General features: G+C 43.8%; 1 protein-coding gene across 7 annotated transcripts in view; it reads right to left on the reverse strand.

Annotated features, from left to right (window-relative positions):
• Positions 1-17,949, reverse strand: part of LOC104020651 (kinesin-like protein KIF2A) — a 78,174-nt gene extending 60,225 nt beyond the window's left edge. For 5 of the 7 annotated variants that reach the window (XM_087762455.1, XM_087762451.1, XM_087762454.1 and 2 more), the window contains exon 1: positions 17,766-17,949. In XM_087762455.1, the coding sequence (XP_087618581.1) occupies positions 17,766-17,829 (64 nt within the window). In that variant the 5' untranslated portion in view covers positions 17,830-17,949. Of the gene's footprint in view, positions 1-6,999; positions 7,147-7,358; positions 7,487-17,765 lie in introns of those variants that run through there. The other 2 variants (XM_087762456.1, XM_087762453.1) reach the window with 2 other exon arrangements.
• Positions 17,950-18,381: the final 432 nt, after the last annotated feature.

An 18,381-nucleotide genomic window follows, 5' to 3' on the forward strand; every position in this document is an offset into this window, starting at 1 on the left:
GTCCATGGGGCCAGATGGGATCCACCCGAGGATACTGAGGGAGCTGGCGGAGGAGCTTCCCAAGCCACTCTCCATCATTTATCAGCAGTCCTGGTCAACAGGGGAGGTCCCAGATGACTGGAAGTTAGCAAATGTGACGCCCCTCTACAAGAAGGGCCAGAAGGAGGATCCGGGGAACTACAGGCCTGTCAGCCTGACCTCGGTGCCGTGAAAGGTCATGGAGCAGATCATCCTGAGTGCCATTATGCAGCAAGTGCAGGACAATCGAGGGATCGGGCCCAGGCAGCATGGGTTTATGAAAGGGAGGTCCTGTTTCACTAACCTGGTCTCCTTCTGTGACAAGGTGACCTGCTTAGTGGATGAGGGGAAGGCTGTGGATATTGTCTACTTGGACTTTAGTAAGGCCTTTGACACTGTCTCCCACAGCATTCTCCTGGAGAAGCTGGCTGCCCATGGCTTGGATAAGTGCACTCTGAGCTGGGTAAAAAACTGGCTGAACGGCCGAGCCCAGAGAGTGGTGGTGAATGGAGTCAAATCCAGTTGGCGGCCGGTCACAAGTAGTGTTCCCCAGGCCTCAGTACTGGGGCTGGTCCTGTTCAATATCTTTATGGATGATCTGGATGAGGGGATCGAGTGCACCCTCAGTAAGTTTGCAGATGACACCAAGCTGGGTGGAAGTGTCGTTCTGGTGGAGGACAGGAAGGCCCTACAGAGGGACCTGGACAGGCTGGATCGATGGGCCGGGGCCAACTGTATGAGATTCAAGAAGGCTAAGTGCCGGGTCCTGCACTTCGGTCACAACAGCCCCATGCAACGCTACAGGCTTGGGGAGGAGTGGCTGGAGAGCTGCCTGGTGGAAAAGGACCTGGGGGTGTTGGTTGACAGCCGCCTGAACATGAGCCAGCAGTGTGCTCAGGTGGCCAAGAGGGCCAATGGCATCCTGGCTTGTATCAGGAATAGTGTGGCCAGCAGGACCAGGGAGGTGATAGTGCCCCTGTACTCGGCATTGGTGAGGCCACACCTCGAGTACTGTGTTTAGTTTTGGGCCCCTCACTACAAGAAGGACATCGAGGTGCTGGAGCATGTCCAGAGAAGGGCAACGAAGTCGGTGAAGGGTCTAGAGCACAAGTCTTATGAGGAGCGGCTGAGGGAGCTGGGGTTGTTTAGCCTGGAGAAGAGGAGGCTGAGGGGAGACCTTATCGCTCTCTACAACTACCTGAAAGGAGGATGTAGCGAGGTGGGGGTCAGTCTCTTCTCCCTAGTAACAAGCGATAGGACAAGAGGAAACGCCCTCAAGCTGTGCCAGGGGAAGTTTAGGTTGGATATTAGGAAAAACTTCTTCACCGAAAGGGTAGTCAGGCATTGGAACAGGCTGCCCAGGGAAGTGGTTGAGTCTCCATTCCTGGAGGTATTTAAAAAAGGGTAGACGTGGTGCTTGAGGACATGGTTTAGTGGTGGACTTGGCAGTGCTAGGTTAACGGTTGGACTCGATGATCTTAAGGGTCTTTTCCAATCTTAATGATTCTATGATTCTATGATTCTATCTGGCTTATCTCCTACTGACTAGAGCATGCAGAAAATATTGCTGCAAATACAGCAGTAAGACAACACAAATGTATGTGAAGCCATCACTTTACAATTACCTTAAATACACATACGTTACGATATTCTCACACCTATCAATACAAGTGAAGAACAGAAACTCTCCATTCCCTCTCTTCCTAGTCATCTTATGAAAATTTGACAAACAGAAGAAAGCAAGCATAAATATCTGCAGAAATAGCAGATAAATCCCCTCTATTGTAAGAGTTCCTAGGCTAGCTATTGGTACAGAAAAAAGGTTTAGGAAACAGTAGCAAAAGCAAATAACCAGGGCTAAATCAAACATTTTGACTAACCCTCAACCTAGGCAGCAATGGCAACTGATAGAAATACCAAGCTGTACTTAGATCCTTACCTTTAAGCAAACTGAATATTTTCTACCTGCAAAACTTCTCGAAACTACCACAATTTTGTAGCAGTGATCAATGACAGTACTAAAACCATGGCCTTTTCATCTTTCTAATACTTTTTAGAAACGTAAGTTATCAGTGTTAAATATGGGTTGGTGGTTTTTAAATTACTGTCTGGGATAAAGCATTAGCTGACATGTGACTCAAACCAGTTTGCGCTCTCCTAAGTGACTCAAGAAATAAGGCTGGGAAAAGACCACAACCTTCCCCGCCCTTCCAAATAACTAAAGTGCACTGGCCCCAAAAGACACTGTACTCACACTTCTCATGCAAAAGTTTTGTGAAGTCTTAGAAATATCTTTGAGCCGTAATAATTAAAAACTTACACACAGGCTCTGGATCAGGCTATAGAGAAGAAAGGTTCATAATTTCCACTATGACCCTCTCATTCCTCCTCCAAAAACAGCAGCAGGACTCTGCCTGGCAGCAGATACAGTTGATGGCGATCAACTCATCATATAGTTGAGCCTTGTCAGCTCAAACCCAGGCAATTATTTTTAGCAGGACCAGGCTATGGCAATGTCAATGGACCCGACACTCAGTAAAGGAAACTTGCAGCTTATGTGAGTTGAAGTTGCCACTTCTTTAGGAGCACAAATGTGTTATATTAGCTCAGGCAGTGGTCCGGTCAGCTGAACACTTTTTCTAAGTGCATCAACAGTAGATGTTTCATAGATGAATACAAAAATATAGTACAAGTTAACATCTGCTACAGAGCCTCACTGAGAATGACCACTGCAACAGCAACTACCCATCCCTTAAAGGATTATAATGGACATTTGTGAAATAGCCATGATTTTCCTAATCACATTCATGAGGGACTAACATGAATGTTATCTCATCTAGAAACACCTGGACCTTTGCCCTCTGCCACTTGATATTAAAAAATTAAGTAGAATTTTCTTCACTCTCTTTTAAACAGAATACAAACCACAAGTTTTAAAAAAAAATATGTTTAGGAGAAACATGAGAAGAAGCAGCATTTACCAGAATTACCATGGTCCAGAAAATTGTCTCCTGCGCTACAGGCTCCAATCCTGGCAATTCTGGTGGAAGGACTTTCCTGCTCTCACAGAGCTCAGGGAGGAAAAAAATAATCCTTTACCCACCAAGCAATGTCTATAACAAACTTTCAGGAAAAAATCCCAAGGAAAAAGAGAATTTCAGGCTCAGTGTCTCCAGCAATGTTACCCACGGTGACATCCCTATTCACGCGATCAGCGCTTGTTATGGTTCTCCCTGTACTATATGGACAGTCCTGCTGCTAATCCCCCAAGGAAAAACTGGAAGTTACTAGTGACTGATGTTTCTTTCTCCACAACACTAAACATGTTTGATTTTATTTTGTTTCAAAGTTTCATTTATCCATAAACAACTAGCCTTTTATTTTCTTTGTATCTACCACAGTTATGCTTTAGTTTTGTTTTACTTTATCATATAGATTTTTTTCTTTGTTTCATTTTTGGCATGCCACCCTTCCTTATTGTCTTGTCTCTTGTTATAGTGTTATCACACTGTTGACTGGGTCACTAAACATACATGGTACCTACCATATTTCTAAAGCAAGTTCTTAAAATATTTTTTTAAAAATCCATATAATTTTAATTAAAGATATATTTTAATATGTATTTTTGTGAATGATCCCTAGCTACCAACTCATTTTGTTTTATTCTCTAAATTATCACAGCAACATCCAAGTCCTTCAAATGACAAGCTTGTTACAACAGCATTTTATGATCTCCATAAACCTCCACAACATAACAGACAGGAATTTTGAGAACAGAAACTAACATTAACCAAATCAAGTTTCCCATATCTGCCTGTATATTTCAGTTTTTAATTAAAAACCAACTTAATCTACTCTTGCTCCATCTAGAAAGCTACCAAACTCAGAAAACTCCCCATCCAAGATATGTATCTAATTTCTGTGCAAAAACCAAACAAACATAGTGCTTCAGAAAAACAAAGTTCACAGATCTTACTGACAATCCACTAATAAATGGGGGGGGTAAGCTCACACATGCCACTGAACTGTGTATAAAACTTAGCTTCAAAATACAAAGAGCACATTTAATGTTCTTCATACAGCAAACAGGACACAAGCAACTTTTCAGTCCTCCTTGCATTCAACACCAACAACATCCTCCACCCCCCGCCCCAAACCACTAAATTATAGTTTGAAATGCTCAGTCTAGCTGAACTTGTTAGCTGTCTATTCTGATGCACCTTCTCTAAAGAAGTTACCTAGAGCTGCATCCCAGTGCTGCTGTCACAGTTTTTGCTTCTCTAATAATTGTTAAATCTCCAATCTTTTCACATTGCAATTCACTGATTTTTTCTGCTGACCTTTCATTTTCCAAGCCGATCTCTAAAATTTCCCTTTACATTCAAAACAAGTTTCCTGTGGTTTCCCCAGTTAGAGGAACACTTTGGTTTTTACTTCCCTTCAAGATAGGTCCAGTTTCTTTTGGGGATGGGGAGCTAATACTCTTTTAAGCACATTTCAAAGTGCATTATTTCACATTAGTGAGCTCCTCCTAAAACATCTTCCCTTTATTTGGTTTCAGAAGCTTCAATTGCCAGTGAAATCAATGGCAGTCAGCCCACTGGCTTCACAAAATGTTAAGAGTATCTCACCGCCGTAGCATTCAGAAGCTATAGCTACATATTGCTTCTGTAGGTGTCATTGTCAGAGCGAGAGAGGACACACGTTTCTAAAGCAGCTCAATTCATAAAGAAGTATCACATCACAACGGCTAACAGATGCACTGATATTTAGATATTTATTAGTAAGTAATTTCAGCTATACCATGCCAGTGAACCTATCATTTTTAAGAGCAGATAAGTTCTCCACATATAACTTAGCCACAGAAAAAGATATTTGAAGGAAGCACCTGTCCAATCATATCTAATACATACTACCATAAGTCCCCTATAAACCGAACACATTTCACCTTTATGTTATGAAGTGGTCTGTCTCTGCTGTTCACCCCAGAAAGTTGCACTAGCACCTCACTGTCAACATATACAAACTTTTTTCCAGATTACATGTGTTCACAGTCATTTAGTACTCTCTGCTTTCTTTTATGGCTTGTATAAAGACACCTGTACAAGAACGGTGAGCCTATCTGTACCTGTTTCAGTCTGAGTATCTCCTTTTCCAACACCGGCAACCAGGATGAGGTACAATATCCCACACGGGCTCCAGACTGCTTTCCACAGGAACACTCACTGCCAAATTACAGTAATTCTAAAATTGCACTCACTTTTCCCCTTGTCACTTCACCCCGGTAGTCCACATTTATTTTGTGATTAACTAGAATATCAAGAATTTTCTGCTGTCATTTACAGTTTATGATCTTCCAATTTTTAGCAAAAGCACATTTAACTTGTGCCATGTTTTACCCCAGTTGTTTCATTCCATATTTCCTAATCTTCCCGCATGATATAAATCTCCACAGAGATGATACTTCCACTCTAGCATAGTAATGAAGTTTCCGTAGAACAATGTTACTTTCTGTGTTATGACCAGGAACTAATAACTATAATGGATGGAAAAAACAGCCAGCCAGTCCCAAAACTGATCCCAGAAGGCACACTATTAGTTAGAAATTATTAGGTACGCTATCATCACCTGTCTTAAATACATTACCATTCTTGTATTAAACTTCATCTGAATAATTTTTAATGCTCTACGAAACATTTTACTGAAATTCAGAGAAACTTATGACTGACCTTCACAATGGGTTGATACCGGTAATGCTGCGCAAAGCCTCTCGCATACTAACGCATTGGCAGGGCCAAGCTCAGGTCATGTCATCCTGCACTCAGCTCCAGGATTCAGAACTGCATTTACCTGCTCCACCTCTAGGACGCTAGTTTGGGATACAGAGACTAGAAGCACTTCAGCATCTGTCCTCCACTGTTTGCTACTACTTTTAGTTGAGGCACTTAAGTTCCTAGAGTGCTTCAATTAGATTTGTAATTCAACCCCCCCCCCGCCATTTTACTGCAAAATCAAGCAGGATGAGCTAAAATCACTTCCAAAACTGATGTTAATGTGATGGCTGATTGCTCTGTGACCTAAAATTCTTTTATTCAGTTATGCTGGTTTTGTCATTGGGGTACAACAGTGGTCTTTTTTTTTTGATGGGGAGGGAAGGCAACTCCTACGAAGATCCATCATTTGCTGTCAAGTTAGACTGTGTCATGCTCTTACCAAAACATGGCATAACCCATGACCAACCTTCTCATTCTCAAGCAGCAGGCAGTACTAGGTTATAATAGAAAAACTCAAGTACTGGAGATCACCTCTGTGCCTTTTTTCCATACCACACCAGGGACAGAACCCCTAGGACAACTGGTACAGGCTGGCTCATGCCCACAACACCCTTGGGGCAGCACCTTTCACGGCACATTGCTCACAACTACAGCACTTGGTGCTCATAGCCCAGGTCCCTCAGCTGTGCCTATGGTAGCAAGTAGCATACTGCAACAGGAGCAAATTTGCAGAGCAGAGCAAAGCAGGTAGTGCTGAGGATCCAACATTCACACCGCATGTTTTGGAGGGGACTGGGGGGGGGGTCTAGTGCCACAAACTGAACACCCCTTGTTAGAGTGCATCACATACATACATTTCTGGAGTGCACCCTCCAGCTGAATTTCATCCAAAAGGAATTTAGTGTGCTCCGAGACCACTTTCAAAACAAACTAAAGCATAGCACAAGGACATAAGGGATGATCAGAAGATACATGTCCAAAGCCCATTCTTGATCTGAAGTGAAATGCTTGTACAGGTGCACCCCTGTGGTCCCAAGAGGCATGCCTAGAGCACTAAGACTTAATTTTTTATGGTTATTCACTTTGACTTACACAAAAGTGAGAAAACTACATTGCAGCCTCCCACTATGATGCTTTTAGAGCACGAACAGGAGCATGTGCTGCATGTCCTGGGATGTGCAAGAGAATTTGAAAGTGCAATGCCTACTAAAATGCAGGACTGTCTGAGCAGTGATAGCCAAAACAATACAGTTCAGGTCTCTTCTCATCAACCAGTCAAGGAAGTTTAGGTTTCCTATAGAAGGTAGGTAATCTGGTTCACTCCAGATGGGAGCGTGAAAATGAACTAGCACGTGTGAGATGAGAATAATCATGGTACCAGGACGCTAGACTAAAATGAGGTGCAAGATAAATTCACAATCAGAACAGTCCAAACCATGAAATACTTGAATTCTCTCTACAAGAAGATTACATGCAAACAAGTGCTAATGAAGGAGGGGATTGGGAAAGTGAAGCACTGTTTTCTTTTATGATGTAGGCCTTTCAAAACATTAGCTAGAAACTTACGCGTTGTCTTCCAGCTTGATGTTCAGTTGCACTCTGAATAACACCAAGTTTGGGGTCTGATCCTTTGGCAAGACCGCTTTTTGGGTAGTCAGATGCCATGACAATTGTGAGGAACTTCAAAAGGGCCTCTTAAAAATAAGGGAGTACACAAAAAGGTGGCAGATGAGCTTCAACATAGACAAAAGAAAGATAAGGCAACCAGAGAAAAATAATAATTTATGGGTACGCAATGCTGAAACTGGAATTAGAAGTTACAACTCAAGTAACAGATCCTTAAGTTAACACTTACAGTTCTCTAAAATCACCAACTCAATATGCAGCTGCAACAAAAAAAGAGACAATGAAACATTGGCCATCATCAGGAACCCAGAGAATAAAAGCAAGTGTCATTTTCAAACTATAAATAAAACTTTGGTGCCCCCACATCTCAAGTACTGTGTGCACTAGTCTTCACACCTTAAAAAAGATGTAGCGGAATTAGAGGGGGTAAAGAGAAGGACAATGAAGAAGACAAAGAGAATGAAGCAAGTAGAGATTAAGGTGGGTGAGATTATTCACTCTTGAGGAAAAGGCTGCAGGTGGATTTGGTTGAGCTTTACAACCATAAAGGACAAAATGAGTGGAAACTGTTATTCACCAAATCCTGCAACGCTAAAACTAGGAGCAGTCTCTTAAGGCAGATTGGTTTCAGGCAGATAAAAGTAATAATGTACTTCACTATGCAGCAAGCAGGGAACTTCCCGATCTTGCTTCCACAAGAGGTTTTGGAGGCAGACAGTGTAAGTTGGGTCAGAAAAGTATTCAATAAATTCACAGACAATAGGTCTATAAATGGATATTTAATAGGACTAGGCAGAGTTGTACTTCTAATATCCCAAATATAATTCTGGATACTGGGGGATGACAAAGGCATGAGACTGCAGACAGTGACAAGGCTGACCTGCTTTCCCTAAATAGCCTCTCCTACCACCGTTGGGCTAGATGAACCATCAGTCTGATCCACTGGGGCACTTCTTATGGTAGTGGTGAGCATACTTTAAGGAGAGGGAGGAACCTCCAAAAAGGCAGAAACACTTCATAAGCTTTTTAAAAAATTTCACATTCCCCATTTTCAGTAAAAGTCTTATAGAGAGAAAAACAAAAGTTTTCATTCACTTTTCATAAAGTAATCTTCATTTTGTCATATATTCACAAGGCAATCTCCCTTCCAAAGTGTAAAGGAAGCCCAAACCAAAAAAACAAAAATACACCCATTTTCAACATTCCCGCGAGGCTTTCCAACACCCACAGGTCCCTTTCATGGCCTATATGAACCCCTGCAGTTCTCAGATTTAAGGAAGATTAAGCAATTAGAGCTGCAAACTTTATTCAAATGAGAACAAGACGTTGCTCACTCAACGTATTAAGGACTTGTCAAGCTGTATGCTGGACATTTTGTCCAGGAGGATACTGTGAGAGACAGTATCAAACGCTTTGCTAAAATCCAAAAATACCACATCTACTGGCTTCCCTTGGTCAACTAGATGGGTGACCTTGTCATAAAAGGAAATTAAGTTAGTTAAACAGGACTTTCCCCTCATGAACCCGTGTTGGCTATGACCAATGACTGCATTGTCTCTCAAGTGTTTTTCAATAACACCCAGAATAACCTTCTCCATAATTTTACCAGGCACTGAAGTGAGACTGACAGGCCTGTAATTACCAGGGTCTTCCTTCTTACCCTTCTTGAAAATCGGGACAACATTTGCCAGCTTCCAGTCGACTGGGACCTCTCCAGACTCCCAAGACCGTTGAAAAATAATGGAGAGAGGTCCCGCAATGACATCGGCCAGCTCTTTCAGTACCCTGGGATGAATCCCATCAGGCCCCATAGACTTATGTGCATCCAGCTGGAGCAGCAAGTCTCTAACAAGTTCAAGGTCAGCTGGGAGTTTATCATCCCCCCAGTCACGGTCTTCCAACACAGGGCTCTGGGGGTCCCAGGGCCCATCATCAGTGTTAAAGACAGAGGCAAAGAAGGCATTAAACGTCTCCGCTTTGTCTACGTCCCTATTTGTGAGGTGACCGACCTCATCAAGTAACGGACCAATGTTATCTCTGATCCTCCTTTTGCTATTAACATATTTTTAAAAGCCCTTTTTGTTGTCCTTCACAGTGCTGGCCAGCTTGAACTCTAATCAAGCTTTGGCCACATTAATTTTCTCCCTACAGTGGCAAACAGGATCTCTGTAGTCCTCCCATGTCGCCTGTCCTTGCTTCCAATGTCCATACACTTTCCTTTTCCACCTAAGTTCTAGAAGAACCCTGCTCAGCCAAGCCGGCCTTCTGCCCTGCTTGCTTGACTTCTGACACTTTGGAATTGCCAGCTCCTGCGCTCTTAAGAGATGGCTCTTAAAATGTGACTAGCATTCATGGACCCCAATACCTTCAAAAGCAGATTCCCAGGGGACCTTACAAACTAGCTCCTTCAGCAGCCCTAAGTCTGCTCTCCCCATATCCAGGGACAAAGTTTTGCTGGCAGTTTTTCTCCTATCGCCAGCGATTTGAGACTCAACTACTTTGTGGTCACTGTGACCAAGACAGCCGCCAATCACCACCAGAGTTCTTCTCTGTGGTTTGATGAAAGCTTATTGTAACTTAAAAATCATCAGGTTGTGATTTATATTTACCTCATTCATCACCACCTGAATTCCTATCCTATTAAAATGTCAAGATGAACTGGGAAGTTCAATTCATAAATGCAGTATAGAAGAACATGCAAACATAACCCAAAATTGAATCAGAAACTTGGAGTATTCCAAAATCTAAGTGTACTTGTGCTTTTCAAACTTAATTCATTTCCACTGCCCTCTTCCTAGAGCCAGAGATCCTCATCACCACATCATTATGCATGCCTGCATCTCTAGCAGACACTTTTATAGATCAGTTGGAAATATACCTCAAACTCCTTATGCAGTTCAGCCACAAGGGGAAAGTAACACATTTTAGTGATCGCAAGATGTGCAACACTGTGCAACAAAAATTCTAGATCCAAACTCTGTAAGGGCACAAGTATGCTACATACCTTGCTTCTAAAGAGAAAACTTTAAACAAAGCTCGTGCTCTACCTCCCTCCACTCACATACACATTCAGTGTGTTCATCCATTGAAGGCAACTCTTAACATACTATATTCCGTAAGTAATGGAAGAGACTGAAAATACTCACACTTCTGATACCTGGGATTACACAGAGCTTTCAGTGCCTGATGGGAGCCATGAGAAACTCAAACTTGCACTTGACAAAGCTTCAATAGGATTATTGATAACTTGAAAGCAAATAACATTCCCCTATGTGAAAAGCATGACCACCCACCAATAAAAATGCAACCAAAGTCAAAGATTTATTGTTATATGCAAGTTACTTGAAGTCACTTTGTTACTGCTTGGGATTGGACAATTATGTTTTACAGAGTCAGCGTTGCAGAAGGAATGCAGCAGACTTGTCCCTTTACAAGTCTGGGAAACTTGAAAGCAATTTATGCCTGATGCAACTAGAACTGCCACTAGGTAAAAACAATAAGCTATACTGAAAGCAGTATTATTTGCATAAAGCAAAATAAAAACCTCCACTACCACATTTAAGCCTTTAAGCAGCAAAATCCCTCATTCTTCTTTTTCAAGAGTCAAATATAAGATCAGACTCAGTGTTGCTGAACAAGACCCCATTCCAAAAAAAAAAAACAACCAAAAAACTGATCGAGTGGCTTAATTACTAAATCTAACTGATAATTCACATTTTTAAAAATGTCACAAAGTTTTAGTTATAACACAGTTATACAGTTATCTTCAAGAACCTCTACTCGTTTTAACTAAGCAATTCTAAAATTAACTTGGGTTCCTAGCAAATTAAAACAACAACTGAATTTAGACTGTAATAGTAGAGTTATCAAGTTTCTTCTAGGTATATTCTGCTCATGTAAATGATTCAGTGCGCTACAGACATTAAAAAAAAAAAAACCGTAAGTCTGATAAATTCATTCCCTTTTCCAGCAAAGGTAATTTTAATGTAATTTTTCACACAGCTTTATTACCTTTTGTCTAACATGTAAAATCTAGTTTTACATATTTAGCAATGACCAAATTCAAAGACAGCAAAATTAACTCTGCAGAACACTCTTCAACAGAGAAATGGCAATGCCATCTTCATAATACCCTCCCAGAGAACTACCTGCAGCTGCTTTGTTTCCCAGGAGCGATTACAAGGCACAGAGAAGAGTGACACAAGACAAGAAGATCTAGCCCTGTATTCTGACACTATTCTAAACACTTACTACAGAATTCAAAGTGTCCCTTTACAGAGGTCAAAGTTGTAGGAAAATCATGTCAACCACCTGTCTATCTCTCTATTGGGAACACTATAGTGAGCTATAGGCTTTTTAATTCTTCAAGTGAAAATAATAAATAGTACTCAAACAGCAGTATAACAACTGTGAACATTTTAAGGAAAGGAATGAGGACAGAAAAAGAAGAAACAGTACATGTGTCTGTGCATATACAATATGAACAGGTTCACAGATATAACTAACAGCAGTTTAAGACAATCTACATCTGGATTACCATAATTTTAGTTCCCTACCCTCCCTCCCTCACTTCCCTCCAACACATTTAACTAAAAACTAACACTGATGCAGTGGACAAACAAAAGCAGCCCAGAGTTAAACATCTTAAACAGCTGTGGAATCACAGCTGAATAGTCAAAATTAACTGTAGCTAACTTAATTATGATGAGTGTCTAACAGTCTTACAGAAAATTCTTAAGTAGGCTGTATTGGGTTTGCATGGCAAGGTTTTGGTAGCGGGGGGGGGGGGGGGGCTACAGGGGAGGCTTCTGTGAGAAGCTGCTAGAAGCTTCTCCTATGTCCGATAGAGCCAGTGACAGCCGGCTCCAAGACAAACCCACCACTGGCCAAGGCTGAACCAATCAGCGACGGTGGTAGCACCTCTATGATAACATATTTAAGAAGGGGGAAAAAAAAACCTGTGCAACTGCAGCCGGAAGACAGGAGTGAGAATATGTGAGAGAAACAACTCTGCAGACACCAAGGTCAGTGAAGAAGGAGGGGAAGGAGGTGCTCCAGGCACCGGAGCAGAGATTCCCCTGATATCCTGCAGAAAGTAAAAATTTTCCACTGAGCAAAACTATGAACCACCTGTGCTTTGGGAAAGGAATTTGGGAGGGAGCTAAAAGATATAAGAGCATTTGTTTAATTAACGAACTGTGGAAAACTAACGGCTATACCCTTGAAGAAGAGCTACTGGACTGATAAAAGGGAACATTTTGGCACCAAAGACTGGATGGTGGCCAGAAAAACATGAAGTCTGATAAAACTGCAGTAACTGGGTGAAAGGTAAATGTGGTGAGGGGAGATCGCGACCGCCGACTCAATTCAGGACCGAAAAGACTTGCCCCCCCACACCTGAAAGGAGCATGCGTGCTAATTTACATAGCAAGCGACGCTAATTTTAATACAGTAAACCAATAGTGTACGAAATGTTAATCACTAACCAATAAGTGTAAAATTAGGCAGGATTATACTAATCATGTAGCCTGATAAATATGCTGTAGTTTTGTACAAAGGTGTGCTAGCTTTGTGGATTTACCACCTAGCACCCATCTCTGCACAGACATGAAATAAAATACCTCTGCTCTGTGTGTTAATTGGCGTCTGCACACCAGGCAAATGACCCCGCTTTCGGGACTACACTCCTGCAGCCCGTGGTGAAGACCATGGTGAGGCAGGCTGTCCCCCTGCAGCCCATAGAGGTTAATGGTGGAGCAGATATCCACCTGCAGCCAGTGGAGGACCCCACACTGGAGCAGGTGGATGCCCAAAGGAGGCTGTGACCCTGTGGAAAGCCCACGCTGGAGCACGGTCCTGGCAGGACCTGTGACCCCATGGAGAGAGGAGCTCACGCTGGAGCAGGTTTGCTGGCAGGACTTGTGATCCCGTGGGGGACCCACGCTGGAGCAGTCTGTTCCTGAAGGACTGCACCCCATGGAAAGGACCCACGCTGGAGCAGCTCGTGAAGAACTGCAGCCTGTGGGAAGGACCCATGTTGGAGAAGTTTGTGGAAGACTGTCTCCTGTGGGAGGGACCCCACGCTGGAGGAGTCCTCCCCCTGAGGAGAAAGGAGCGGCAGAAACAACGTGTGATGAACTGACCACAACCCCCATTCCCAGTCCCCCTGTGCCACTCAGGGGGAGGAGGTAGAGAAAATCAGGAGTGAAGTTGAGCCCGGGAAGAAGGAAGGGGTGGGGGGAAGGTGTTTTTAAGATTTGGGTTTATTTCTCATTATCCTACTCTGATTTGATTGGTAATAAATTAAACTAATTTCCCCAATTCGAGTCTGTTTTGCCTGTGACAGTAATTGGTGAGTGATCTCTCCCTGTCCTTATCTCAACCCACGAGCCTTTCGTCATATTTTCTCTCCCCTGTCCAGCTGAGGAGGGGGAGTGATAGAGTGGCTTTGGTGGGCACTTGGCATCCATCCAGGGTCAACTCACCACATCATAGGCAATTACAAAATAACACAGCCACAGGCAATATTTCTTCCTACCTCCTGTCAGTTAGAGGTTATTTAAACTACAGACTCAGGTAGAACAGAAACTACTTGCAGACGACACCAAGTATGGGTGGAAGTGTTGATCTGCTGGAGGGTAGGAAGGCCCTACAGAGGGACCTGGACAGGCTGGTCCAGGGAGCTGGGGTTGTTTAGCCTGGAGAAGAGGAGGCTGAGGGGAGACCTTATTGCTCTCTACAACTACCTGACAGGAGGCTGTAGTGAGGTGGGGGTCGGTCTCTTCTCCCTAGTAACAAGCGATAGGACAAGAGGAAACGCCCTCAAGCTGCGCCAGGGGAAGTTTAGGTTGGATATTAGGAAAAACTTCTTCACCGAAAGGGTAGTCAGGCACTGGAACAGGCTGCCCAGGGAAGTGGTTGAGTCTCCATCCCTGGAGGTATTTAAAAGACAGGTAGACGTGGTGCTTAGGGACATGGTTTAGTGGTGGACTTGGCAGTGCTAGGTTAACGGTTGGACTCGATGATCTTAAGGGTCTTTTCTAACCTTAACGATTCTATGATTCTACCTTTTACAGTTACTGGCATATTTTTTTTAATTTTTAGTGTAAAATTGGATATTCCTACCATCCAAATCAGCATCCTTCTTAAAATTCTGCTATGCTTCTAGCCTCCATCTCCTCTGGTAACAAGCTCCACGTGATAACTGTACCTAGTTTATTCTCCTTTATCAGTTTTAAGTTTTCTCTTTTAAACACTGACAGCTCTCCTGTTCTTGTATTTTGAAAAAAAAATGGGCACAAGCTCATGATCTTTCTTTTTTACACTATTTGATAGTTAATCCCTAAAAATTCACCATTTTTACCTTCCTGGAAGTTCTGTCAAATCTTCAATCACTCTTCCAATTACAAGAACATCCCTTCTCCTCATGCTTGTTACATTATTTCTGACACAGTAAGACCAGAAGTGTATTCCCCCCCGCTTTCCAAATGAGCAAATATATAATTAATTTCTCTGTCCTCTAGGTAATATTTCAGATCTACAAAGACAGAGAGAATAGGAACAGCCTGAGGAGGAAATGGACGGAACACAATTGGACTGAAAAAGTAAAGGAAAAACACTAATCAGCCTACTAAAGGGCTGCAGGGCATAAGAGATTTATCCTATTTCAGCAAAAGACTGAATTTATGGGAAAAAAAATGTGAGATGTTCTTTCTCCAAGTAGTTATATAGGTTTTTGTCATCATCAACTGGATAATGCACAAGAAGTAGAGATACAGGTGTAAGTTCACACATAAAGCAGTGGGCTATTATTATTTGAGTAAAGGGAATTCATCAACAGACAAATGCCCATATTTAGACCTCAGCAAGGAGCATCTTCTGGACAAGAGGAAACACCATTACAGCAGGTCTCGCAGATACCTTCTGGCCACCTCTCTACTTCCCTAAGCTTCCATGTGATAAGGCACATTTTTCAAGACTGGAAATGCAGTCCATTCTTAGCAATTCACAACCTAAAACAAATGAGTTCTTTCCCGTTTCCAAGACAGATTATCAAGGCATAGTTCAAGCAACATACATAAATTATACTGAAATAAGTAGTAAATTTCAGTATCAGAAATGATTATAAAAAGCCAAACTAGCTGACTTAATACGCTCTTACATTACATGAACATAACTAGTTATTCCAGTTATAACTGGAAATATTATCTGCACCTCTAGACAACATTTATACCAATGTTTACCCACTGAGAAAAACCAGATACACAGCAGCTCTGCAGCATCAGTCCTTGAAAATGTTGGGTTTTATCCAAACACTGTTTTTCATGTGTGTTTGGCCACGAGTTCTAATAATGCCTTTAATTTCTACAACATCTATTTTCTATTCAGTCCTATAAGAAATCTCTCATGAAACACTTAAACCTAATTAGAACTTGTCAAAATGACAGAATATGTAACTTCTTTCCAGAATGTTCTGGTCACATTCTCACATTTATTGTGTTCTACATGTCTTTGCAATTTTGTTGTAATGAACAAGTATGACTTAACAGTGATATTTCACCAAAAAAATGCTATTCTGTTAGTTTTTCTTTTTATTTAAAGAAAACTAGAGTTATCTGGAATTAATAAAGCTCTGTATCCAGAAAAGTGTTTAACATAACTGGTGGACAAATGGAAAAAAAATGCATAATTTTTCAAATGACCCAATTAACAAACTAAAACCTTATTCTTCTCTGGATTCTGCAAATAAACAGGTAAATAAGGAAATTTTAAAGAATTATTATACTTACCTCTCAAAACAATATTTAGTTTTAAAAAAAGACTTACTGCAGACAAGACAACATATGAAAAAAGCCCAGACCAACACACCACTTTCTCCAGAAGTTTCTTAAACGGTTTTAATCATGCTTTCAGCCTAGGGTAGCTGGTATGATACACAGCCCTGATTCTACCTAGGATATAGTTCTGGGTAGAGCAGATCCAGTTAGCTCACTGTTACTGAACCAGAAGATCATACTTCTCACCTCCACTTCATCCTGGCCATGCATTTCCTATACACTGATACTGTTGGGGTCACAGATCCCTCCAAGTCATTTGAACGCACTAATCCTGCAGAAAACTAGCACATCCAAAAGTTTTCTACTATGTTTAGTGAATCAAATCATCAATTAATGCATTAAATCAACAGAGAAAAAAAAAATCATTGGCCACACTGGATGGGAGAGAGAGTTTGTAGGAACAACACAGCTGACAGAGGCACAGGCAGCAAGACCTCCCCTTGTTAGAAGCAGCTAGATCAATCTCAGTTGCCTGTGCAACCACAGCTCAGGTTGGAAACCTACTTTCCGAAAGGCAATGCAATCTAAATGCAATCTAGTGCCGGCTGTCCTTCGATATCTTTCTCAAAATGCTCCCTTCCACATACCTAGGACAATTCCTCCTACAGAATTTCTCCTTCCAGACAAATATGAAGAGTTAGTACCCTAAACCTAACACACATGCTTCCTTTATTTACATGTATTTCTAGACAGCACCATACATCCTCCCATCAAAAGATGCTGGGCAAGATGAGAAACACTGGATCCCCAACGGAGAAATAACAACTCATAAATAGCAAGCACTCTTCTTATATTTTAATCATAAGGAACATCTGAAATAATAACATCAAGCTTTTTTGTCAAATGATGGAAGCGTCCAAAGGAATTTCTGTCAGAGCATGCTGCTGTGTCATTTTTTTCAGAACACAGCTCATACGCCAGAGCAAACAAGTTATTACTTTGCATTGAAGGCCTTTCCTCCCTCCATCACCTCATCCCCTCCCCTAAGGCCCTCCCACCTCCCCGCCAAAACCTCTCCAGGCTTTCCTCCCCACCCACGCCCCTCTCCCCCCCAAATCACCTCATCACCCCCATCCACAGCCACCCCGCACGTCTCATTGCTCACCCCACGCTTGTCCCGTTTTCCCCTTCCCCATGAGCCCATCCCATCCCTGCTTCATCCCCCTCGCACCCACCTCCCCCTCTTCTCCCCCATTTCAGCCCCCCGCCCCGCCGCCGCCCCTCCCCGCCCTGCTGCAGTCTCCCCGTCCCCAGCGGCGGCCGCCGCCGCTCGCGCCCCGCTCAACCGCCCTCCGCCGCCAAGCGCGAGCGCTCCCCTGACAACCGCAGCGCGCCAGGCCCGGCCACTCCCCGGCCCCGCGCACACAATGAGCCCCGTGCACACAATGGGACCCGCGCGCAGCCCCCTCCCCGCCCCCCCCGAGCCGCGCACCGGGGCGGCGGCGGCGCCCGGGCAGGGCTGCGGCCGCTCCGCCGGGCCGGCCCCTCCCGTCGCCCCTGCCCCGCTGACCATCGCTGCGCTTGATCTCCACGTAGATCCCTATCTGGATCTTGCCGAAGTTGGCCGCTGCCATCGTTTCATGGGGCAGCCGGGGAGATCGGAGGTGCTGCCGGCCGGGCGCACAGGAGGCAGTGAGGGCGCGCGCAGCAGCAGCAGCAGCGGCGGTGGCGGTACCGACCGCGGCGGCTCCGGGAGGGCGGGAGGGAGGGGAGGAGGGAAGGAAGGAAGGAAGGAAGGAAGGAGGGAGGGACGGACTAACGGGGAGAGGGAGGAGGGGGGAAGAGAGAAAAGGCGCTGGCCGGATACAACAGGCGCTGGAAGCTGCTGCGCCTGTGCGGCTCGCCGCGGCGTCACGGCAGGACCGGCTCACGGGGGAGGCGGGGGCAGAAGCGCTGCCGCGGTCGTCCTCGGCCTCCGCCCTTCGCGGCACCTCGGCGATGCTGGCACAAGATGGGCGCCCTCGCTACCCTGGGGCCGCCTCCCCACTCGCTCGGGCCTGGGCCGGGAGAGGCTCGTCCCAGCTGCCGGCCGCCTGTGAGAGCATCTCTTCTTGGCCCTCTCCCCAACTTACAAACACACACGCGCCTATTTGGCACCAGATGGTGACTGAGCTGCCTTGAAGTTT

The sequence above is a fragment of the Nipponia nippon genome, unplaced genomic scaffold (genome assembly GCF_047370975.1).
Source record: "Nipponia nippon isolate SJK-2023a ecotype South Korea unplaced genomic scaffold, ASM4737097v1 scaffold_26, whole genome shotgun sequence".
In the NCBI taxonomy this organism is placed as follows: domain Eukaryota; kingdom Metazoa; phylum Chordata; class Aves; order Pelecaniformes; family Threskiornithidae; genus Nipponia; species Nipponia nippon.